This window comes from Acanthaster planci, linkage group LG16 (assembly GCF_054643075.1).
Source record: "Acanthaster planci isolate LZ-2023a linkage group LG16, COTS_SCS, whole genome shotgun sequence".
In the NCBI taxonomy this organism is placed as follows: domain Eukaryota; kingdom Metazoa; phylum Echinodermata; class Asteroidea; order Valvatida; family Acanthasteridae; genus Acanthaster; species Acanthaster planci.
In genome coordinates, this window is record NC_141792.1 from 8,904,964 (window position 1) to 8,930,620 (window position 25,657).

The following is a 25,657-nucleotide window of genomic DNA, read 5'->3' on the forward strand; positions in this document are numbered from 1 at the left end:
AGAAAGGAATGATCAATGAACGAAAGGAAATGCTGGGCCAGTGGTTTATCTCATTTCGACATCCAAGTCATCTTCCCCACAATCCTCCCTCCCACTTCACGGCACAGAATTTACGGCACTGAGTAAGCCCTACTCCTCCAGGGCAGTGTTTTAGTAGGAAGTCCAAGGAAATTCCCAGACCTGATGAAATGTAATACATAGTACATTCCTTTACACCTACCAAGCATTCTAAATATAACCAAGCCACTGATCTCCCTCCAGTGACACGTCCACTCTCTGTTCGAGTGTGAAATCAGCAAACGTGTTTAAGGCGCCCTTTGAATCGTAACTTATTCAATCTGAATGCTGCCTTTGTCACTGTTCAAACAATTTCTCATTGGGGAAATTCCGGCGATTTTGCAATCCTGGTTGTGGAAATATTATATAGCTGCGTGACGTTTCCGCAAAATATGTCATTTGTTCTCTAGGAACAGACAAGAGCATTTACCTCGTTGCTAGAACTCCTTTCTCCAACAGCGACTCATCCGATCACTTCGTCGTCTTCAAAGTAGAATTAGCAAATTATGTAAGTACCCACATGCATATACTCTGTATGGCAATGTCAAGTAAAGCAATTTCCCAATTAGGTTGTGAAAAGCCCCGTGCCTCCCCAAACCGTACACACCCATGGCAATTTGTTCATAATTGTTTTTCAGGGCTGGAGATGTACCACCAGTTGGACACTTCGGGTTGCCGTTGCATACCAACACGGGAACCATTGTACCGGTCACCGCTAATTACAAACGAGGCGTCCTAGAGTATTACTTGAACCGAAAGGGAGACCGACCGGAACGCCACGCCCTCCGCAATCTCCTCGGCGTTCTGGCTTTCCAGCAGGGCCAAAGGGATCTTGCACGGCAGCATTTTGATTGCATTCTTTCTGAAGGGGAGGATCCGGAAAACTTGAATGCAAGAGCAAACCTTGACCACGTGAACACGGTGGTGACATCTGATAACGACTTGGCGGATCTGGAGACGGAGGACGGCAAGCGCCGACAAGCCAGACGCTACGCCGAACAGGGTTTCGCCTTCATGTTCGAGCTCTACGATGAGACGGTTACACACCAGCGATACAGGCAGGCACGCGATCTCTACGTGAAAGCCATGGAGTTGGCGGGTAATTTGGTGGATCACAAAGAGAAAGAAGATTGGCACTTTGGTATTGGACTAGCCAACTTTAAAATGTTCAGCATCCCGGCGACTATGTCGGCTGAGGCAATGAAGGCAGCGTTGGACTCAGCTGTCAAAAACTTCCGAGCCATACTGACCAGCGCACAAGCGGATAACGCAATGAAGTGCGATGCATGGTTTGAGTTAGCCCTGACTGTCAACAAAGCACTCAAGTCTCACATATTGCGGCCAACAATAACGCTCGAAAATCTAACTCCACAGGCATGTCTGGATAACGCACTTCAGGTGTCCCCAGATAATTTTATGGAGGCGCGCATTCAAGCTCGTAAAGCGTATTTTTGTTATCAAGCTGACCCCAGAAATGGCTTTCAAGAGGCCATACATTTGCTAGAAAGGTCCATCGAACTCGACAGTTCCAAGATCAATTTTCATGCCTACTCCACGCGGGCAAATATCTACTTAGAGGAGTACGAAAGCAGCAATAACGTTGATCTCCTGCATAGTGCGCAAGCTGACCTTGAGCACATCTTGAAGGAACATGTTTCTCCATGGGATTTTGAAATGCTGGCAAAGGTGTATTTGTATTTGGCAAAAAGCACCACCCAAGAAGAAGAATCCAAGGCATACATCCAGAAGGCTCTCCAGAACTGCACGAACAGCGAAAAATGTCAGGACGGCGCAAATAGACCCAGTCTCCAAACGCTCCGAGAACAAATTCTGAGGTACAGTGACCGACATTAAGAGGCAAAGGAGTCCTACCAGAAAGGCGTTGAAAGTTCTTTATATTAGTCGGCTCTTCAATGAGAATTTGTGTCAGTCCTGTGTAATTCAATTAATGATACGGTATTCTTTATATCATTTACCTGAAAAAAAAAACCAGTATTAACGTCATTATCCCCTTTATATTTCTCAGCTTTAATTAAGTTGATTTCTGATTTTCTGCATTGTGCTATATGCTTGGGACATGTATGTAACACTTAGACCTATCCTGTTTTAATCAGTCGATGTATTTCATGTATTTTAAAAATGTCAATTCATTATTTTCAATATTGTTTTCGGTCAATGAAATTCTGCGCTGAACAGCAATGAAGGGATGATTTTGAAGAAACGAGGATGCTTTTGTTTAAAGAAATCCCCAATCACAGGTCAGAATGTCGTTTTTTCTCCCGTTTTTGACGTATAAAATAAGTTTATTTGATTTCAAATAGTGCATGATGTAAATGAAACCATTTTGGTACATGTTTGCTTGGCTGCTGTCTTGCTTTTGTTTCATGGGGAAAAATCAGAATTAGTGCCATTCACCGCTTTATATTTCTGAGCTTTAAGTTGATTTCTGATTTTCTGCATTGTAATTGTCGAAATCTATGTTACATGCTTAGGACGCATATTTAACACTTAGACCTGTCCTGTTTTATTATATAATTAGTTTGTATTTCTTGTATTTTAAAAGTGCCATTTTATTTATTTTTTTTTAAAACCTTTATTTAACTATTCTGGCAACTGATAAAATTAATCTCTTGTGTGGTTCAGTCAATTATTTCTCGTACTGCAGGTCATGATTGTTACAAGTTTCTCATTTACATTGGGAAATTCGATTTCCGCTTTGCTAACAGTGGATAAATGGTAAGGGATAATTATGATATTGAGGGGATGCCTGGTTGTAACAGCTAGAGGCTGAGCCAGCAGAAACTTGAATGATAGAGACTTTAATGATACCCCGACAGTGCAACGCGAGGACTTGTTACACCATGCCTGATTTCACATTTTGCAAGGGGGAAATATTTGTTTTGTTTCTGTGCTATATTTATGTGGTGTTTGTGCTAATGTGCTAATTGTTAAGTGCTGTAGTCAAATGAGGGCGCTATTCATGTTGTCCATGAATCGCTCGGTGCGTTGCCGCGTAGTAATCTTGGTGTTTAGGACATGCTATGCGGGCACGAGAGATAGTGCCAGGTTTAATAATGCATTCATTTATAAAATGTTAATGTCTTGATTATGTGAGTTATAGATAAATGCAAATGGGTAGATATTTAATAGTCCAGATCGATTAATAGAGAGATTAAGTTGCAATCAGTTAAGCTCCGGTGCCCATGAATATACGAGTAAATTGGTCGTTCGCGCCACAACTTTGGGTCTTTTCCAAAACTTCTAGACTACTTTGTAGTCGTCAGGTTCAGGGCCTGGAATGGTCCTGTGGATTTGCTGAATTGTACCAGCAGGGTTGGGGGCCCTAGACTAGGGGCAGATTGGCTCCATCGACTGGTGAGTTACATGTATATAGCGATTTATATAATAGCTAATGTAAGGTCATAAAAGTGGCTGTATGTAGCAGGGTGCAAGTTGAATGTCAAATTTGCAATGTGGTGTGCACGCACGTGTACCTCCACCTTTGTTATTGTACATGTACAATATATTTTGCATGACCTTGAAAATCCGCAACATATACATCTTACATCGTAAGTTACATGTAGCACCAGCAATACTCTTCATTGATCATGGAAATTGGTATTTAATTTAATTTCATTTAAAGAACCAACGATTCATGTTTGTTTAAATTAATAATTTTGTATTGGCAGGTCTTTTCATGAGCAAAGTGGAGATCTCCAATAAACCAAAATTTGAGAGTGACACAGGAACCCCAAAATTGGGTCTCACCGCCTCACTTTCTCTCGTCACCGGAAATTACACTACACTTATACCTAGCAAAATAATTATGGGACGGAGGGGTACCCCCCGACGTGTCCGATCCCTATACACACTCGACTTTAGACTACTGTTGCTTAAGTGTTAGTTCACGAGAAGACCTTGCAAAATCTTAAAAATCTGACAAGGTGTGGGGTCAGCACTTTGAGTTCAAATCTTGGCTATTTGATCCCCACTCGGCACGATATCACCAGGTGGAGTAACTCGATCTATAATACTACAGTGGAGTACGGAGCACCTGTAATTTTCAGCCAAAAGGGTACGGTTCTGGGAAGTTATTTAGCGTATAATTACAGCCACATTTGTACCTTTAAATTTTATCCAGGGCTGACAGTAACAAAACTTGGCTAAAATATGGTTTGGATATACATCTACAATAATAAAAAATAAAACATTTGTCAGCTCTTCCCGCTTTTGTTTTCTAATGGTCAACAAAAATGAAAAATCTTCAATTTGAGATCACCCTAATTTAGACAGTTGTGAAGGCAATTGCTTCCCTTTAGTTCACATTTCGGAGTAGATTGTTGTTATAGCCTAGCAAAAACCTACTTTTTGCAGACCTCACAAAGTCGCTTAAAACCTTTGGTATAAATGTATCAATAGGTGTTGGAGGAGTGTACCATCAGGTTACACCACGGACACAATCACCCGCACCCAGTATCAAAAGAGGGTGCTGTCGCATAGCTGGTTTGTGCAGCTTGCAGGCTCGCAGTGCAATTTAAAGTTGATGAGCACTGCACGCAAAGCTATTGAATGCAGGGTTTAGTACCCAGTGGGCACACGACGCGTGAAAGACGTCTTTTTGCGGTCGTTATGTGGTCGTGTGTCGTAAAGTGGTCGTGACAAAAAAACGACGTCTTAAAGACGTCTTTTATCCTCGGTTAGAAACATTGCTTCAGCAACCATGACCACAAAAAAACATGACGTCTTTAAGACGTCGTTTTGCAGTCGTTATCAAATCATCGGTACTACACATACAGTGAAAGGAGAAAAAGACGTCTTAACGACGTCTTTTTTCTCTATTTGAATTGTTTTCTTCAACAAGCAATACATGAAACACACGACGTCTTTACGACGTCATTTTACAGTCGTTATTAAATCGTCAACATACAGCAGAAAAAGACAAAGATTTAGATAACCTTATGAAGATTTTGCACGGTGACTTTTAGTTTGTCTCGGATTTTGCCGGTTCTCACTCGGTTTCATCGCGGTCGTTATCAAATCGTCAACATACAGCAGAAAAAGAAAAAGATTAAGATAACCTTATGAAGATTTTGCATGGTGACTTTTAGTTTGTCTCGGATTTTGCCGGTTCCCACTCGGTTTCACCGCGGAAGGTCAAGTCCCTCCAAAACAATTGCATACAGTGTATTGCGAAATCCCGCCTGTGGCCGCAGATGACTGTTCTGTTCTGTTTGACTGTTCTCATCTATTCGTCAAGAGGGATGTGTGAAACAGCAGTAGTGCGAATGTCCATTTACAGGGAAATTTTAACACAAGAGGAACTGCGAGTATGGTTTAGTACACATGCTTGTGATTTATGATTATTTGCAGTGGAACTGACCCTCAACCCCCTCGCCTGATTTAAAATAACATGACATTAAAATACCCCTACATTTAGAATGGATGAGGCTATTTTCTTTCATTGCCTGCATGCTCGCAAGCAACGACTGGCTTCAAGCGTGTGCACCGCGCTACTATAGTGGCTCTGGCTTAGTCTTAGCTGGTTCCAGCCTTCCGAGGAGACTCTGAGCATGCCGACTGGAACCAGCGATGGCAAAGACTGAGGTCATGTCCAAAAGTCAAAACGGGCTTCCAGAACTACGGTTAGGTCTATTGACTTTGGCGTCTACACGTATTTCTAATGGAATAAAGATCTTCAGGTCAGGGAACCAGACTACTTCATAATTTCGTCCGTGCTTTGAATTTAGAGAGCTCGAGTACATGTACATGTTCTAGTATCGCTGCAAGCAGCTTGTCCGATTAAAGAAGAGCAAGACAGGTTAGGCCCTTCCTTAAAAGGTAAGTGCTTATAAAATGTAGTTCTGTTACGTATGGGCATTGTTGGTGAAGCAGAGGTCAGGCTTAAACGCAATAATTTTAATCCTCAACAGCCAACCAGGTTGGCCACGGTTGTTTCCTACCTCCATGGTTGGACTACAGACAGTGTTTATTCGTAGTCGTACATGTACGTAGACTCGCAGTTGTAGTGCAGTAAGGAGCATCTGGGCTAGCCATAGTGCCCATACTTCAGCGTCATCAAATATGGCAAATACTATCAGCGTCAATAAATCTAATTTACCCTTTTAAGATTAAACGTTATACCGTTGTATTGGTGAGACTAAATTGTGAAAATGTAACGGCAGTACATGTATGTGATGCAATGTACAATATTGGCCACTCGATGTAGACATGTTAGAGACAGTTGGTGGCAGAAAAATTCTTTTTCATTCTCAATCACAATGAACATGCGCACTTAAGCTCAGACGTGGTGTAAACAGTGGTAGAGGACCGGTTTATTTGCTGCCACCAAAGTCTTTATAGTTTTAACAAAAATGAATTGTCTTATTTGTCTAACATTTGCAGAAAGTGTTGCCTCACACTGCACAACAGTGTCTGCAGTAAGACAACGAATAGCGAAGTACCTCAAGCTTAGTATTCCTACCAGAGACAAACCAAGAGCCCTGAGTAATTCAGCAGGCATGCCCACCGGATAACTGTGCGACCAGTCTAGTGCATCAGATGGCCTGTTTCCTGGCTGTTTCATATATTTCAGTGATATTTAATTTATGAGCATAAAGCCTATTTTTGTATTGGGTCTTATTTGAAAACTTTAAACCTTTTGTTGTTCAAGTAAAATATGTTCATTGTTTCCTCGGGTTTATTTCTTCAGGTTGAAGCAATGAAGGCTGTTTAAAGTACGGTAATAACAAAATTACACGTCTGATCGTTTTTTTTTGGGGGGGGGCATGGGTAAAATCTTTTGCGGCATTAAAACACAGTAATAAAGTACAGTAATTTAGATTGTAACTGACTAGATCATCCTGTTCCAGGATAGTCTGTTTTCTAAAAATTTGACAAACCACTGCATGAGACAAAATTTTCTCCAAAAGGTGTTCAATATTTCCATTTTTTTAATTCTAAGCCAACTCGATTTGAATTGTCTTATTAGTACAAGCATACATCTTTTCATCAACTGATGTCTGTTTTTCTTGCTCTCATAAATGCCATTACATGTACATCTAAAACGTATTTTACTAAGTCTTGCCTTGTTGGAAATGTTTTGCCAAATATTCAGTTACATGGCTTGTACTACATGTACATGTACTGTATGATTAATGTTTCCCATTCTTGCCTTGTCCGTAAAAGTAAAACCTTTTAACTGCTTTTATCCAGGAAGTGTAAACACAAGTGTACCTTGTTTCATCGTCACGTTGATCGTGCTGGGTGTAATTGTAATGGTCCGTCCAAAGCCATTGAATTTACCAGAAATATTATTGGTACATAATATTTGTGTAGACCATGATCATTTTCAGCAAAGTGTGCTAACAGGTTATTATAATGTGAAGAATGAGAGTTAAATAAAAAATTATGTTTAGTTGTAAACAGTCGCTTTAGTCAAAATTTATTTTATAGCCAGGCAGCGTGTTAAGGCATGTGAACTTCTTTTTATCATAAAAGAGTAAAAAAAAATTGAATCGTCCAATGCAGATGTCTTTTTTCCTTGATATTTGATGGATAAAAGACGTCTTAATGCTGACGTCTTTTACTGCTCAATAGCTGACGTCTTTTATTAGTCGCACTTTTGACGTCTTTTATTAGTCGCAATGTTGACGTCTTTTATTAGTCGCAATGTCGACGTCTTTTATCAGTCGCAATGTTGACGTCTTTTATTAGTCGCAATGTTGACGTCTTTTATTAGTCGCAATGTTGACGTCTTTTATTAGTCTCAATGTTGACGTCTTTTGCTAGTCGCGATGTTGACGTCTTTTACTCGTCATAACGCTGACGTCTTTTTCTAGTCAGATCACTGACGTCGTTTACTTGTCAGGATGCTGACGTCTTTTGGCTTTGCATATACGACTCAAAAAAGACATTAATAAGACGTCAATATTAGACGTCTTTAAGACGTCATAACGACGTCTCGTGCCCACTGGGTAGGTTTATCGCTCCTACTATTCATATCCACAAGAAGCATACAGTGTGTCTTCGTCAGTGTACAAAAAATATACAGATAATATTTGTAAACAGTAAATTTATCCAGCCCAGCGAGCCATATTTTATTCCACAGAGGAAGCCCACCCTGCAATGTTCTCCATTCTCCAATTGCCAGTCTACCCTCAGGGTTCTGAGTGGGGGTAGTCCATTGCCTCCTCTGGTTATGTCACAGCCTTCTGTGTGTTGCATTATCTCACAGGATTTATCTATTTTAAAAGCGATTACCATTGTTATAAGCCATACAGATGCTGCTGTGATGCCAGATTCTGCAGGCATGTAATACATAACAAATCTGTATCATCACGAACATCGGCTCTTGTATAGTGTCACGTGGTGTCAGAACCCCATCCCCTTTTGAAAATTTCGATGGCAGGGAGCTCCATAGGAAGCAAGATATGGGACTGAGAGCACCCCACACACACACCTTTATGTTGGTCTGTCTTTGACCAGAATCACAGGAATCCTTCTCAGATATCTAGGGGCATATGTTAAGAGCGTGTCCATGAGAGGACCACGCAGAACCTGATAGGGTGGGGTCAACGGATTTGGCTGAACTTTGATGTGTAAGGGAATCCCAGGTAGCCTTAAGGTTGTGCAAAATGTTAGGTCAATACGACCTCATCTTCAGGACAAATGGCCCAATTATGTACTGCTAACATTCTCAGTCTTCAACAACTGACGACAATGTTACACAGGATTTAGGGGCCCTGGATTCTTCTTGGGCTCCAACACCACAACCAAAGAATATAGAGCTCCAGTCCCTGAGCACCGTCCTTATCAAGGATGGATAGCCATCTGCTGATGGACAGTTATTTTCCGGCCTTGCTCTCTTACACAAATCAGAGACACTGCCATCCAAGGACTGGGCTTTGACTAGGATGTAAAGGATAATGCTGTGGAATTGGTTGAGAGACAGCTTCTAAAGTACACTGTACAGAAGCAATATGAGCTATGAGGCAATGTGGCTTGCTGCATTCATTGATTGCATTGATTTATGCATAACCTGTTTCGTAAATAATGCCTGGTTGTGTCCTGGTGGAAAAGGTTTTATCTATATGGACTTATTGAAGTTTTTGAGGTTTTCCATTTTAGTGGTTTTAAAATATTTGGGCTTTTTGTTTTTAGTTTTTAGCTTTTAGTTTTTTAGGATGTTGATGGATGAGGAACAGCGTCTTCTTCTTGTACTTTCTGAAAAAGATTCAAATGACATGGATCCGTATGTCAGTTACAAAGAAATGTATTGCCTGAATTTGTTTGCACTGTTACAGAATATAACCACTGCCTGACATTTGGCTTTTCAATGACACTTGGCTCTTCCTCCTAAAATAGAATAGTCTTATTACTTTTGCATGCAATAGTAACCTCCCATGCTTTCAATATTTTCTGTATAGTAAAACATTTTATTTGCACAATAAATTTATATATTATAAGAAATGAATATTGTCACCTTTGCATTATTGTCTCAATTTGTGTACTTTTTGTTTCTAACTGCCTTAGTCTTAAAAAGACCATGCTTTGCAGCAAGGGCCTCAACAATGTGTTGACCACTACAACAATTGCCTGGTAACTTCATTCCTTAAAGCTCGCACTGGTATGTGTAGGCTGCCTTTGAGACCGCACCAATCAGAAAGACTGAAAAGCTGGCAGCAAGGGGTTACAAAGTCGAGATGAATCACGATCTTTGTGGTGGCTGCAGTGTATATTGACAGGCTATAAAAGCTCAATTTCTGTTATTGGAAACTTGGATAGTTATACTGCATTTAAGGGCAGGCAAAATGATTTATTTTGGGTTAACAGATGTTTTCTCTCTTTGCAATGTATTGAGACTACAGTGGAAAATGGGAATCACAATAAAAATTGGTACCAGTTTTAACTGATAGAAGGCAAAAATACACAATACGGGGCTGAAACAAGGCGTATGTAAGTCCATACTGAAAACTGGTGACAAATATTTTATTGATGCGTCTAAAAGACCATGATAAGGAAGTTCTTTCATCAAAGTTTCAATGCTCAAAGACCTGCACTAATGACCCCATAGCTACTCAAAGATAGGTATAACTATGGAGCAAATTTAGGGGTTCCCCTAAGCGAAGTCTTGCTTCTGCCTCTTAAATACATTTTTTCCCTCGATTTGGACATCAGGTTTGGGGCAGGACACAACCTCTTAGCCTTGCAATTTTCAATGTTCTGCTGCTTTCCATTGTTAAACAGCAAGCGTTTAAACTTTTGTAGCCCAAAATTATCAAATTTTTGAGTGCTTTGGAATACGTTTTGGTTGTTGGGAAGTCAAAAAAAATATTCTTCACGACCTGCCTTCTTTTACCTCACTTGGATTAAGTAGGGACGGATGATTTGAAGCCTATCGTCCCTGATTTACACCAATGCAGTCAGTAAATTAGTGATTTAAAACTATACAGAAAAACGACCAAACACTATACCTTTTAGACTATCAAATGAAGTCAATAAAGTTGTTTAGAGTTTTGGTATATTTTATTGCTTTTGAGCCAGAACTAATATTCCCTGTCATTACGACCCTACGTGACAGTCTCGTCATGGACCCTGTTCGAGGTATGTCGGACAAAAAAGGAGGGCGCTATTTGGTTGGGGTTAAATCTTTTGCTCTTCCTCAAACTTTACAAACTTCAAATAGCGCCCTCTTATTACGTCCACCAAGCTTATAAAAGTTTTTATTGAGATAAATATTGGTACTTGGTGGTAAACGTTTAAAATTATTCATGCCTTTCTGTGCGATCGAGAGTGCTTTTGTTGTAAAATCACCGGAGAAGACGCAGTTCAATGTCGGGGTCGGCCTAAATGTTCTATTTTCAAATTATGAATCAAGAACTTACTCAATGAAAACACTGGGATAAATGGTTTAAGTCAATAAAACACATTTATGCCGTTTGAAATAACTAGTTGACGCTCTGATAAAACTTCCTGATTGTTTTGTTTTTTTTCCGTCTCATGAACCATATGAACCTATCTGATATAACTTCATACAATTACTGCACGCAACTGCCATGTCTTAGTTCCGCGTATAATGATGAACGACAACATCGTCTTATTTGTTGATACAGTAAACATACAGCGGGTCTGACTATTTATTGGGACTGCAAGGGTTTATACTGAAATAATTTCTTGAACATTGGAACTACATTTGGACCATTCTGGCATCAGATCAACCACATTACGTATTAACAGATCATTGCAATTAACATGTTAAAACTGGACGCAGTAAAACCGTTCAATCTCTGTGCCTCTTGTATCAAGTATTTAAATGTTACGGGCTGCGTAAATTCCATTTGCCCCAAGTTCTGGTTCACCTTGAGTTAGCTTTTCCTTTCCTCAGGGAGCTTGTAGATGTTGTGGAAAATTGCGTTATTCTAAAGATTCAACTCAAGTCCATTCACTGGAACGGCGGGGTTTTATGAAAAGTGCACTGACAATGAAGTAACAACGGAGCTGACTCAAAGTTGGAATGCCCCATAAATATTGCGACATTTAAACGAGAAGACATGTTTGTCTTTGCACGAAATGCGTTGTGCTATGTACTCTCAGATAGTAGAAACCTCTCCGAAAATGTGTGTCATGTCGCATAAGTCATTTTACCAATAATTGATAAAATTAATTATTCTCAGTTACATGTATAGTATTCCGACCCTGTGTATAGGTGCATTTATTACCTTCGAGTGTGACATAGGGTTTAGCGTGTCAGTGTATGTCCTGATAGCTGCCTATTTACATATACATGTACAGAGTTACTTCAAAGCTCACTGGAAAGCTGTACACTGTACAGGATTCTGTGTTGATCATACTAGTAGCCACTAAACAGCCAGTTCCATGAATTTGCAAGATATAGGCTGTGATGTTCTGGCAACCTGGAGACAACTGTTGGAACATTTTGTGTGTGGTTGCAAGAGAGAAAGGGTTGTACAGGCATTATGGAAAGGCATCTAATGTAAGCTGTACTTAAACTGGTTTTAGTAAGGGTACATGGATCAACTTAAGTTTTGCTCTGGGGGATATGGATTAGTCACCTTAGCATTAGGACATTGTAAAGGGTTCCGTTAATGGAATTAGATTAAACATTTCAATTTTCAGGCGATATAATGGCGCCCTGGAGTCTACCAGGGGCCTTTCTGCCCGTAGCTCATAGCATTTTTGTGCCTGTATGTTAGACAGTTCAGTGTTTTTTTTTTTCATTTATAGGCCTAAGGGTCCACTATTTGAGATGTTACAAAATTTCAACTTAAACTTTGTGGCCTTATATTGTCACTTTAGATGTATGGGGTCTGGTGTGTCCCATAATGTTGATTTAATATATATATCTATATGGTAAGGTCTTGTGTGCCCTATTGACCTGGAACACATCTTGAAGGAACCCGTTTCTCTATGGGATTTTGAAATGCTGACAGAGTTGTATTTTTATTTGGCACAAAGTGCCACTGTAGAAGAAGTCTAGGTGTACATTCTCTCCAAACCTTCATGAGTAGTGAGAAATGCCAGGACAGCGCAATGAGACCCAGTTTCCACCGCCTGCATGGACGTATTCTGTGCTCCATTGGCCGGAATCAAGAAGCTAAGAAATCTTACCACAAAGGCGTTGAATTCGAGAACAGAACCGGCTGGAAAAACGGCAACGAGTAAGCACTTGCCAACGAGGAAGAACATGCATGTTCAGAGTTATCCGTATCACTAAAGCTTGGGTTTTCAAGCAAATAGCATGATTAGAAAAAATCCTGGAAGACACGATGCAAAACTATTGAGTTTGGAAAGACGGAACTTGAATTGATAAACGTTGTGCCACATTTCAGTGGTGAAAAAAACTAAGATCATTGCTCATATTCCGTTTCTTTTATTTCTCCCCCAACGTCCCTGCTATAAGGTCTATAAGATTTGCTTGAATTCTGTGTTTCAGTACATATTTTTTTTCCACAGGCATACATTGTATTTAATGAAACGTAAATAAGGCAGTTTATTACAAAAAACTTGAAATATCGTTTTTATGTCTGATATTTTAATGCTAGCGTTTCCAAACTAATGCAAAAATATTCACTTAAGGACTTGCTTTATTTAAAAAGTACTTCCGGATTTACGATAGCATTGCTATCTATATTATTTACAGTTTATGAGTCCTGTACTAGACCATTCATTCCATTCAGTGCAATGCTATTCTTTATATTATTCGGCTGAAAAAAATCGAATTAGTGGGAGTTCTGTATAAGTAGGACGTTTGCTCCATACAGTGTTACGCTGTTCTTTATATTATTCGGCTTAAAAACTCACAATTAGTGTCATTCCTGTGCTAGACCATTTTTCTATTCAGCGTTAGCTTGAAAGTATAAACTGCCAACACAGATTAATGGCACGCTTGTCCCCTACCATTTTTTGTTTATTTTTGAGTTGGTGGTTAATTTAATTTTCGTCATGACGTAAAACGAGGGTAAAGGAACCAATAAACATTTTTTGAGAACTGCTGCCTGACCAGGCACTACTGGTTACTGTGTCCAATTAGCACTGACTCGAAGTTCACGTTTGTACCAGCTACAATCCTGGATTTTTGGGACACTTGGCGATAGCCACACGCTCTCCAGCCCCTGCCCCCACTCCCCAGGTCAATGTTGTCATGTCCAGCCGGAGCGCAGACCCAACATTTCGTTTACCGTACCGTTTGGTTTGTGCATTCTGGCATTGTGGAAAACAAAAATGACAACTTAATGTTAAGTTTGAACAAATGTATATTTCCGGCAAATTGTACAAGAAAAAACAAGATAATTACATTTTTTTCTTTTTCGTGTATACTGTCAAAAGAGTTTAGCTGGGGTGCATCATAGACGATGTATCAAGGTATTGCTGCCCTTAACTGTGCATAATTTAGGTGTTCATGCGAAGGGCCCATTTTGGTACAACTTTGAAACAACTAACCGTGTCCATCAAGCTATTTTGATGTACAGAAACTTGGAAATGGAATGGTCAGTACGTGCACTTGATTTTTAAAAACAGTTGAGAAATGACAGAAACATTTGGCAGTATTGTATTTGAGTTCGGAAGAGGGCATACTTGATTATGTAATGGTGACTTTTTGCCGTGCCATTTTTATAACTCCGAATTCCGGTATTAAAGTTATGGCCAATGAAGCACGGAATAACTAAAATGACAACATCATGTTTCAGTCAGATCAGTAAATGTAACGTGGATTACCGTGGGGGAGGGGGTTGAATGGGCTATACGCCTTTTGCTACGACAGTGAAGTAAACAAAAAGTTTCCCGAGCGCAGTATTCTCAGCGACTTGATCACCAGTCCACACCATACATCAAAATGATGATGTTCTATACAATCATGGCTGACATTGTTGGGACATGTATCAGTAGTTACCTTCTCCAGGTCCTCCAATCCCTTGCTCAATGTTGCCATCTCGAGCTGGGGCGCGGGCCGCATATCGTGAGAGGGGGACCGGGGCCCAACGAGATTTGGCCAGGAATCTAGCCCTTAACAGTGAATAACACGTAACCGTATTTCAACCAATCAGATTAATAAAAGCCAGCGAGAGGGGCGTGTTTTAACGTTCGCATATGGACTGCCCAAGGTCTAATATTACAGTCTATGTGCCACAAAAGACTGTGAGTGAAGGGTCAGACAGAACCCACCGTCACTTGCATGAAATCTGTTATGACAGACAAAATTGTGGCAGTCCATTTTTGTTTTACAACACAACTTCATCCAATATAAAAGAAGGATTTCGTTCAGGGTCTGTAGCAAAAGGCGCTGTGACCAGCTAAACCATTTGACTACGGTGCCCGACTTTGTAATGATGAATATAATGCAACGTGACGGTTTACTGAACATTTGCCATGACCAATCAATACGGAGAACACCAGTATTGGAGGACTCTTCGGCGACATGTTGCACTGTAGGCCTAGCGTCGAGAACCTTGATTTAATTGCTGCTTTTTAAAAAAAGTTTAAAAAGTGTACGTTTTTGCAAGAAAAGGAAACTAAGAGATCGTATAATGTTAACAGCAATTACTTTTCCTGCATGTTTCCCTTGTTGTTGCATTAGAAAGGCCTGTTACGCAATAATTTCTTTTCTGATAATTAACCTGGGCGGTCTATGTAAGGTGGGGCTTCTCACTTTCGAAATTTTACACGGACTGGCCATGACTAACTGCCTGCTATGCTTCCCCTCTTGATTCCGGTCTATGTTCAGTAACTAAGCCCGACTTAAAAGAGAAAACATGAGTTTGGTCTCCAGGGAGGGGAGAAATGACACTGGCAATGCTAAATTAATTCACTTCAAACTTCTGCGAGATCAAATCTGTTAATTTCACGGAATTTAACATGATACACGCTGAAGATACGCCCGCAAAGCACGTCATAAAATCTCCGTTCCCAAAGCAAAGCTTGACTCACGCAACGTCAGGGTCACAACTGGGAATTCTGTCAGCACTTCGCCAGGCCCGACTTTCTCCTTTTGGAAGCGTTAATAATTCATTTGTTTGAACCGTTAGCCTGGAAAAAAGCTTGTTCGAAACAAATCTGCTAAAATTTCCGCCAGAGCACGTCGGAATAACCTCTACACAAATTCCCTGTGCCCAATCTGTCATCGTTTTTGATTGTAAAATTAAACTGAAAGTCGGTTTAAACGGTCACCCTGGGAAGAATGTGGGGGAAGTCAGTCTTTTTCGGACTAGAGTGCACTTGCATAGTTGTTAAGTCTGATTCTCTGGAGGGTTGTAAAAGCATTGCCCATGCATCAGCAGAGTCTAGCAGGGGTCGTAGGGTAATTGTACGATACGGTTAAATAAAAATACTGCACACTGTTTATACTTTGGGGAGTTGAAGGAAAAAGTGGGGGAAGGGGTTTAAGGAGACATAGAGAAACTAACTTTTTATGAGGTGGAGATGTCTTTGTCTTAAAGACGAACCAAAAACTAAATTTTTGAGGGGGACAAAAATGTTTTTTGGGGGGAGGTGACATGTTTTGTTTTGCTTCTTACGGTCTTTCCAAGGGGCTACAGTTGTGGGCTTTCTTCACTTACTTTTGGAAAGGAACTTTTTGAGACGAAATTTTGTCACTTTTGGGTGCGGGATTCATACCTCCCAATCCATCCTTACCAGTGTCCTGTATATCCGTGTACTTTCTTTCACTGGAAACTTAAATTGTAATCGCGCGTAAAATATTTACAAATTACGACACTGATACATCTTGTTTTATGTTCATCAGAACAAAAGTCACCTCACAACTGGCAAAGTTGAATGTAACTACTTCTTTCTTTGCGAAATTCAGTAAAGATAAATAAAACAATAATGCCAATTATGAAAGAGGGAGATCAAATTACAAACGATAAAATTAAGCCACACTTTGTCAATAAATATATGTTATAACTTAACAAATTGGAACAAATACAAAATGAAACGAGCATTTTTTTTTACTTTTACGCTTTCAAATGAGAATATGATATAATTAACCGCCGAATAATCACGGGAAATATTATGCAAACAAATTTAAGCAAAAGATGCGAAGAGAACATTTTGTGCTATCGATGACAGAATTTACCCAAATAAATATTTCAGCGTTATTATTACTCACAGATCAAGTTCACTTTCATCACAAAACTCCTGTGCGTTTTTCAAAAAATGAAACTTCGAAATAAATGGAAATTTGTCTTTAAAATAATAGAATGTTATACAGGTTGTCTTAAGGGAAATTGAGATTAATTAATCTGTGTCTTGAAAGTGACTTATTATTTTTGTACATGGTAAATATAGCATAGGTTTAGTATGACGTCTTCTTTCGTATGACACAAAGAGAACCGTATTTCCGCAACACATGACTGAGCACGAAGTGGTTTAATGGACCGTGTCAGAAATGTCTTTGTAACAGATGCATCATAGGTTTGCACAGCAAGGTTCACGACCCAAAACCTGAATTTAAAGGCAACCACAGTTCAAGCTTATTCTTACCATAGCCTAACACCACTGTCCTTAAACATGCAGTGCAAACGTTTGTCCTTGGTCACGTGGTTTTGAACTGTGAATATGAATTTTGGAGGTTTTTGCAAATATTATGTAATTCTGACAAAATCCATCTCTGGACAGCCCATTTCAACGTCAAAAGACAATTTGGCGCAAAGCCATTTCTGACTTGGTCCATTAAACCACTTAGTGCTCAGTCATTTGTGACGCAATTTCATGGTGTCATACGAAAGAGGACATCATAACAGAACCGATGATGGTAACTATTCACCAAAGTAATTAAGAAATTAAAGAAACAAACAAATTTGTGTCAGCTTCCTCTTTAAAAGACACCCAATATACACACTGCACATTTACACGAAGAGAACATGCAGAATGTCGGTTCAGATGGTGTATACTTAATTAGGCTTCAAACTGTTTCCGCGCCGTGCATGGTGGTCTACGTTGCACAAGGAACGCAACAACGTCTTCTAACGGATAACTTATCACTTAAAAAGAGACAGTTTTTAGTGATGTGGTAGTTTATCCAAGTTTATAGAGTTTGTAAAAGCTTATTAAAACAAACCACAAAACCAAATCAAATCTAGCCTAGCCCAGCTAAGGCAAGCCAAGCCAAGCCAAGCCAGGCCAAGCCAGGCCAAGCTAGGCCAAGCCAAGCCAAACCAAACAAAAAGTAAGCATATTCAACAACTGTTTACGGTAACCAGTATACGCAGCGGCGATCTGCCATTAAGCGATTATTTCACGCCAACTTCGTGCCCATTTCTATCATATTTTTTTTTTATTTAGTCGGTCTAATCAACACGACAGTTTGCGAAACAGGTTAGAAAAAAAATGAGCCCCAGGCAAATCGAGATTGCGCCCAGGATCTTCACGGCTTTCTGCATCATTTTTACTTGAAAATGGTCTTAGCTCCAGGAAGAATTAAAAGGTAACCAGGTGTAACACACACACACACTCCAAAACTCAACCAATCTGTACCGATATTCCACAGGATGTCTTGACTCCAATAGGTCAAGGGCGTCGATTTGCGCATGCATGCCGGGTGAAGGCGACTGCGCGAATTAATTTGCACTCTGTTTGGTGAGCATCTGCATCATTCATTGTTTGATTAATAATAAATAAGTGTGCGTTCGGACAATGCCAATCCCTTTTTTCAGAAGCTGGACGAATGCCTCGACTATGTTGCTTCTACGAGACCTTAACATTCTCCCATTCTGAGAATAGTAATGTCCCTCGGCTATTGCCTTCACATATGCAGCAAGGTATGAGACAGAGAGAACCCCCCTGCTTTGTGTTGGTCATTGTCTCGCAGGAATCTGGGGAATTCCTTTCAGACATCTGGGGGGGGGGGTGTTAAGTAACAATAGTCTGTAATGTGTATAGGGATTGGACATGTTGGGGGGGGTACCCCTCGGTCTCATTTCTTGCTGGGTATATGCCTTCATGCATAATCACTCAAGTCAAATATTTGGGAATATGTTACGTTCCCCAGGGCTGCTGCTTTCTCAACAGCAGATACTCGACGCAAATCGAGATCAAACCATCCCAAGTTGTAGTATCTGCCAACATTCTTGTAATGCGCCTCAATCCGTCGGCTGCAGTCTTCGCGCCTATCACCATCAGGCGAGCACCACGTGTCAAGGTGGTTGAAAGACACACCCCTTTCTGCCAGAAATTCAAACAGCTGAAGGTTTGTGGCATTTTCAAACTGTTTACAAGCAGAAGGCGGCTTGGCAACGTGCTGCTTGGCGACACAATATCCCTGAAGCAACGGATTCGGAGACTTTAAGAAGTGCCTTCCTGCATGCACAGTGACGCGAACTTCTGGAACGGTCTCATTGGGTTTGATTTCGAAACCGGGTTCAAGGTGCTGGGAGTTGTAGGCTTCCAGGTTGTTGTTGACGTCCAGGTGCCAATCATAGCGATCATGCTCAAAGTAGTAAGCGTAGTTCAACAAAATGTTGACAGGACTGACCCTAGCCCTCTTTACCTTTAGTTTTCTAAAAGCGTCCTCAAAGTTAGATACCTGTAAGTGAAATTCGTGTAATTGATTTTTAACGATTTCCTCCTTGGCAATGCAACACGTACACGTATCCCCTGGTAAATCACCGATTAAGTATTGTAAACAGTTTTGAATCTAGATTTTTTTCGTTTCATGAGGGTGGGGTCGGGTGTGAACTCGAACCATCCGCCAAATAGCAGACGGTGCTCGACCTCCCAGACATTCCGTTGCCCCATAGCAGAAAGGCATGTACCACAAGCTATTTTGTAGCTGGTAGTCTAAGACTTATCTTCGTTTTCCTGAAAGTAATAAAAAAAAATCAAGGGATGTTCAAGCACCCTCCCCCCGGAACCGCTGCTGGTGATAAAATAAACATGAATTTCAAAGTATTTGATTTGCCTCATGAAAAAAAAAACCTTTCTTGAGTGAAAGTTTAAAAAGAGTAGAAAGAAAAGAGCACTCTCTGGACTTTCTGGATTTTCATCAAATTGGCTATGATAATTCAAGATTAGATTTTTTGATTACAAAATAAATACAATATCCATCTCATTGGGGGAGACTGCAACCCGTATCAGCATTGCCATGACTCAAGTCAATGACTGGACTCAAGTCCGACTGGGTAAATGACTCGACTGACACGAGTTACTGCAAGCAAATGACTCGACTCAAATCCCCAATAAAAAAACCGACTCGATCGAAAGTAAACAAAACTCGAGTCCCAAAGCCAAAAAATAAAGCGTCTTTTTTGGAAACGATGTTCGCAAAGATTTTTTTTATAATGTCCACGTCATGTGTTATTATCATAAAGTGTAAAATATGTTGTGACTACATGTAGAAATCCAGCAGTAAAGTTAAAAATACCAAAAAGAGACTTTGCCTTTTTTTTATATCGCGTTCAAATTTTGATGACTCCAATTGATTTCAGCTATATACCCGATCCGGTTTGACGAGACATTTTGCCTTTTGACTGTGCTCGACTCAAGTCACTGCGTTACAATGACTCAACTTGACTCGAATCACTATGTTGAAGTGACTCGACTCGATCCGACTCACCTAAGTTAGTGACTTGTTAGAGCTCTGACCCCCATTGTTATGAGCATGGAGAGCTGTGTTATCCCAATTACCAACAACTGCATTCGGCTTAAAGGTTGTTGATTGTGTGGCAAAAGTGAGAAATAAAATGAGGTTCCATTGTTCACTTACGTTTATGTATCCAAGAATATGTTCCCTGCAATTCCTTATGGTATCTCTCCAGATATAAACGGGAAAATAAGTCATGAAATCAGCCACCAGAGTCTTCCCCATAGCACGTTTTGTTGTTCTGTCCCATCCATGTCTACGGGGAATGTCCCAGTTAGTGAAAGTTACGACACGCTACTGATCGTCGTTGAATATATTTTCAGTAGTGACAGGTGTCGTAAACATGCCGTCTGTGTCAATCCAAGCGATAATGGACGCGTTGATGTACAGATCCATGAAGAAACTGCTCCATAGTTGGCGGCTGTATCCTCGATCCCTCTCTATTCTCAAGATTGAGATATCATTTGGGAAAGGTTCGTAAACAAAATCAAACTTGATGCCAAATCCAGGCTCTTGCTGGCTCAGACGAGCTGCCAAGCGATGATCGGCTTCTGATTCCTTGTCTAGTATTAGGCTGATGTGGCCCAGCTCCGGTGACCAGAACAACACGGCAGATCGTAAGAAGTCACAGTACAAGCGCTTGATCAGTTTAGGCACGGCCGCCATGCGTAATGTGAGCGTCAGTGTGTGGCCTTTAGTGGCGAGCAGATACGGATTATTTGAAGAGACAACCTGATGCTTTTGCCAAGGAAACCTTTCCCTGCTCAAATAAAAAGGAAGCATTGCTTCGTAAATTAGCATTAAGATCGTTAAGATCGCAAGCAATACATAAACCAACACCAGAGATTTAGTCATGCTCATAATCTCGATTTAGAGGTTGACCTAGCATACTCTCAAAGGAAACTGTGTGCAAACCACCAAACAACTAATGATAAGGCCAACGCTCTACGAGGAACTATCGTGACCAAAGTATTTCCATTCCAATTCCCTGGCTTGTAAAGTTTAAGAGCCACACATATTTCCTGGTTTGGGTTCCCGAGTCTACCGTCATATGTAACCTCGACCTCGTTGCTATGGAGTTCCGCTGTACTATGGAGACTATAGACATCAATCTGCTGGTATACGTTTAGTAGCTCTGTTGGACTGGTTTCTTAGTGATCTCTGCATCTCCAAGCGTCTTCAAGATGCCCAGATTTAGGGACTATAGTGCAAACGTTTTTACAGAAGTTAAAGAAATTAGACTTTTCGTAAAGGTTCTAATCGCACGTGGCTCTGAGGAATTTTATTAAAAGCAAGTTAAGTCTGACATTTCAACGGGGAAAGCGTCCACAGGGCATGAAGACTAGACTCCTTTCTCAAGAACCCTTTTCCCATTGGAAAGTACGTGGTGTATCCACGGACAATTCTGTAGGGAAAAACAAGAATCCAGCCGAAAGAATTCCTCCTTGCTAATGCTAATGACGAATTATGCGGGTAGATGCTCCTTGAATGCAAAGAGTGGTCAGCAGCTAATTGCTTTAGTAAAGTGAACACTAGTTGAGTTCCCATTACTTCTGGATTACATATGATCGGTGGTACATAGCTAAATGCCAGAAGACTTAATTCATTCCCAGAAATTTGTAAAGTCTGCGTCTGCGCATGCGCGAGCTCACGACAGCAGGGTTCCATATCAGTATAGCTTGCCCAGTGTTTAAAATTTATAAGGTCATATTTTTGTATACGTTTATAGGAAGTAAAATTGCAAATACATGTAGCCTATATGAAAGCTCAACTTATGACACTGAAAGTGAACAATTCGCTGAGTTTTAGGGCCAGTCTTAGTGGAAATAGACTTTGAGCTGTAAATTTGCCAAAAGTGTGTATTGAGGGCGGTGTTTCAAAGAAATACTTAAGGATGCACTGCGCTAAAATCAACAAAGTTTGGAGCCACATTGCCGGCAACCAAAGTCCGAAAGACCTCTCAAGCAAAACCAAAAAGAGAACGTTCCCAAGTCTTCCGAGCAGCCATTTTGTTAATGACATCCCTCGACTTTCTAGGCTCTTCTGACAATTTTTTAGTGACATATTTGTCTTCTTTCCCTCAGATGGGAGCCCTTAAATCGAGAGAGTTAATCATCTGCCATACGTACACAATCCCACAATTTCTTGGCCCACACAGACTCTTCTTTTGAAATAAACTGTAGGGGTACTTTTTAAGCGCCTAAGCCCGGCGGATAATTTTCCTGAAACTGGGACAGTGCGCCATTAAGGATTTTTAGATGACGAAAAGGTTTATGGTGTACATTCATGGGTAAAACTTGTTGCATTGGGGTTTTGCAATGTGCATAACGTTGACATAATGTTGACAGACCATGTGTATGTACATGTGTGAGAGTCATATTAAAGCATTATTATTATTATTATTATTATTATTAGAGGGCTGGACTTTTATAGTCTGTGTATCTTTGAGCCTTCCCTAGTCACTTTAACTGCTTGACTTAATGTAACTCATGTTGCTACTTCGGTGGCCAGATGTAGGATCCTACCGTACAAAATAATACACCAGGCTGATGTGGAGCTTTAAATTTTTTTGACGGACAAAAACATTGCCGGATCGTACCATGTCTGTGGAAGCGTGTGCCTTTTCGAATCTGTGTATTTCTATTGGCAGTTTCTTGTACGTCCATCAATATAATTATTTTTTTGGTCATCGTTACACAGGTTAATACTAAAATACACTGAAAGAACAAGATGACAGGAGCTGAAAAAGTGAACCTAATCATTATTGCCACCAGGCACAACCCCAAACAACAACGAAAAAGACTGGGCATTACAAAAATACAATGCAAACCAAAAATACATCTATACATCTATCCACACCGGTAACCATCTATACAACATGTTAAAACCAAACCCAATAGGGAGAAGCAGTTAAGAACGAGATGTGTTTGTGGACAAACACAGAGCTGTTTGTTTTTCATTTGCCAGCTTTTTTATTTTTGGAAGGGAAAGTTTCCTCTGATTTGTCTGAAATTCTCACAGTAATTCCCAGGCGAACCACTGATAAAATCGATAAAAGTGCCAAATAAAAAAAAAGTATACAAAACCTACGGAGAAAGACTTCAACTTTGATCGTGTCACGTGACCCCTTGATGACGCCACCGTGACGAATTTATTGTCACAACCCCATGGGTTGATGAACTACGTATACTCCCAATACAAAGTCACTCAGAAAACCTATGGAGAAAAACTGCAGCTTTAAAGTCACGTCATGTGATTTGCGTGTTTATAAAAAAAAATTAAATACTATTTAAATACTATTTGATATTTGCGTACATTTGTAACTGAACGAAAACGAAACCCCCCCCCAAAATAGGATTTCTCTTTCGTTCTAATAGTAGGCCTAATCTTCAGCCGAAGGTCAGGACTACTTTCATCAAGATCGATAATATTGCGTAGTATAGAAAAACGTGTACAAAACCTACGGAGAAAAATTAAATATTCAAAATTCAAAAATAAATCACATGATGACGTTATCATGTCGTCATTATTTTAGTATCTTTTTAGCCTTAGGGTAGTTCCTTAGTGTAACTTTGATGAAGATCTAACATTAGTAAGTGACGAAAATGGTGCCTCGAATCTGTCTCCAAAGTCTATGGGAAAAATGGGATACTCAAAAATCAATAATAAAAAGCCCATTCGGTCATCATATTAAATTTCTTTCAGGACCCTCCATGGATAATGTTTTAGCATTGTGCCAAATGCAAAGTCAATCCGATTTATTATGGTACCAAAGTCGATTGGATGAAGAAATAGTCAGAAAAACAGAAGGGGGGGACTTTAACGAAAACAAAAGTTAAAATGGGGGGGGGGTGAACAGCGCAATATAAAATTCTATAAATGAATCATTCTACCAATACACTCCACCGGTTAAGATATTAGCCACGTTCGAAGCAAGTTAAAAGTTCGTTTGGAAAAAGTCAACTCAGAAATACTGCGCCAATCTAACGACTTGCTTGGAAGTATACATTAATTACACCAAACTTAATGAACCTTTATTGCAAAGAAAAATAATGACAAATACATCTGCTACCAGCCCCTCATTTCCTTTACCAGCCTCTCATTTCCTGAGTAAATGTATTTTATGCTAAAATGTGCTATGAATTATGTATTTTGCCTTATTTGAACAATGTACATCAAATTCTCTTAAAATCATATGACAATTGAGGTCCCCCCAACTTTTTTAGGTATACTTGTGACTTTTGGAAGATAGAGGGCGCTCTTCATCTTGTCTCATTGACATGTCTTTAAAAGTCAATGAGTAAAGTTTCTGTGAAACAAAAGGTCAAAAAGAAAGTCTCCCTTTTTCATCTCACACGTACTGTACTTTCCATTTTCTGTTATCAAATATGGGATCTCCATATATTCAAGTTCATTTGGAGCTCATTATTTGTGTTGGGGATTGTCTGGTATTTTGAAACGGATTGAAAAGGGAGTGAAAGTTGTTTCTCAGACCATGTGACAAGCACATTGTATGTATTGCACATAGACATTGAGGATAAATAAGCACATTCCTCAAGTGACATAAGATATTTCTTAGATTCTACAGAGATAATGTTAGTAATTTCTATTCATTGAAGACCAGTGTCCCTCTCTGATTGTGGCCAAGTAGAAATGATAAAGCACATGCAGGCCTACGAGAGGTGTGAATTGATGAACGGTTATTTAGATGGATCTTAGGGGTTGGACAGCACGATGTACATGTAAATGTGTAGTGTTTAGAGTATGAAAACAATCTGGAAATTACAGATGAATGGACTGAATACGCACATGTACTTAGTGAGAAATGCAGAATTTGGCAGATAAGTTCAGTTGCCACATAAGAATGCGATGCATGAGAATCTATGATGAAGGAAGGTGCTTGTGCATTTTTAGTTTTCTTGAATTACAAGGACTGCTTGTTTTAAATGATGTTTATGTGTTCATGTACATGTACGTGTTCAAGATAATGTGTGTACCAGACACATGAGATGGAAGTTTAAGCGTTATGCGTGTACATGTACATGGAAATTGGGTTATCGTTGTTTCCGAGTATTTGACCAGTTATTGACGGACAATTGTCAAGTCAAAGACTCAAGTGTAGTGAGGAAATTCTTTATTCCAGTTTATAGTCATGACCAAGTAAATAATTGTGTATTGTAAGAGCAGGCATTGGATACATGTACTTATAGGTTATTCAAGGACAAAAGTACACTACAAGTGAAGCTACTGTGTTGGGTCATGAAGGACACTTGCTGCACACAAATTAATTGTACTTTTTCATGATTTTCCACTCATTATTAATAATCTGATTTGACATGTCATTAAAAGTCAATGAGCAAAGTTTCTGTGAAACAAAAGGTCCAAAGAAAATATTCCTTTCACAGCTCCGAACCTGGTAACACATCTAAAAGTAAAATATGGTTCAAGTGGATTAAAAAGGAAAATTTTAATTATTTACAAAAATAAATCAGAAAAGATCAATAC

General features: G+C 39.8%; 1 protein-coding gene, 1 long non-coding RNA gene and 1 pseudogene across 3 annotated transcripts; 2 read left to right on the forward strand and 1 right to left on the reverse strand.

Annotated features, from left to right (window-relative positions):
- Positions 1 to 332: 332 nt before the first annotated feature.
- On the forward strand, positions 333 to 3,814 carry LOC110990649 (tetratricopeptide repeat protein 22-like). The gene is made up of 2 exons (XM_022255726.2): positions 333 to 565; positions 696 to 3,814. Coding segments are annotated over exons 1-2 (1,218 nt in total). The 5' UTR covers positions 333 to 563; the 3' UTR covers positions 1,912 to 3,814.
- A 1,095-nt stretch (positions 3,815 to 4,909) lies between these two features.
- LOC147796468 (uncharacterized) lies at positions 4,910 to 9,529 on the forward strand. The gene is made up of 2 exons (XR_015428033.1): positions 4,910 to 5,895; positions 6,460 to 9,529. It is a non-coding gene; the product is annotated as an uncharacterized LOC147796468 (long non-coding RNA).
- Positions 9,530 to 18,315: 8,786 nt separating this feature from the next.
- Positions 18,316 to 21,141, reverse strand: LOC110990651 (uncharacterized; annotated as a pseudogene). Its single transcript, XR_015428091.1, has 2 exons — positions 20,276 to 21,141; positions 18,316 to 19,096 (listed from the first exon to the last, which is right to left on the reverse strand). The product of XR_015428091.1 is annotated as an uncharacterized LOC110990651 (transcript).
- Between the last annotated feature and the right edge of the window lie 4,516 nt (positions 21,142 to 25,657).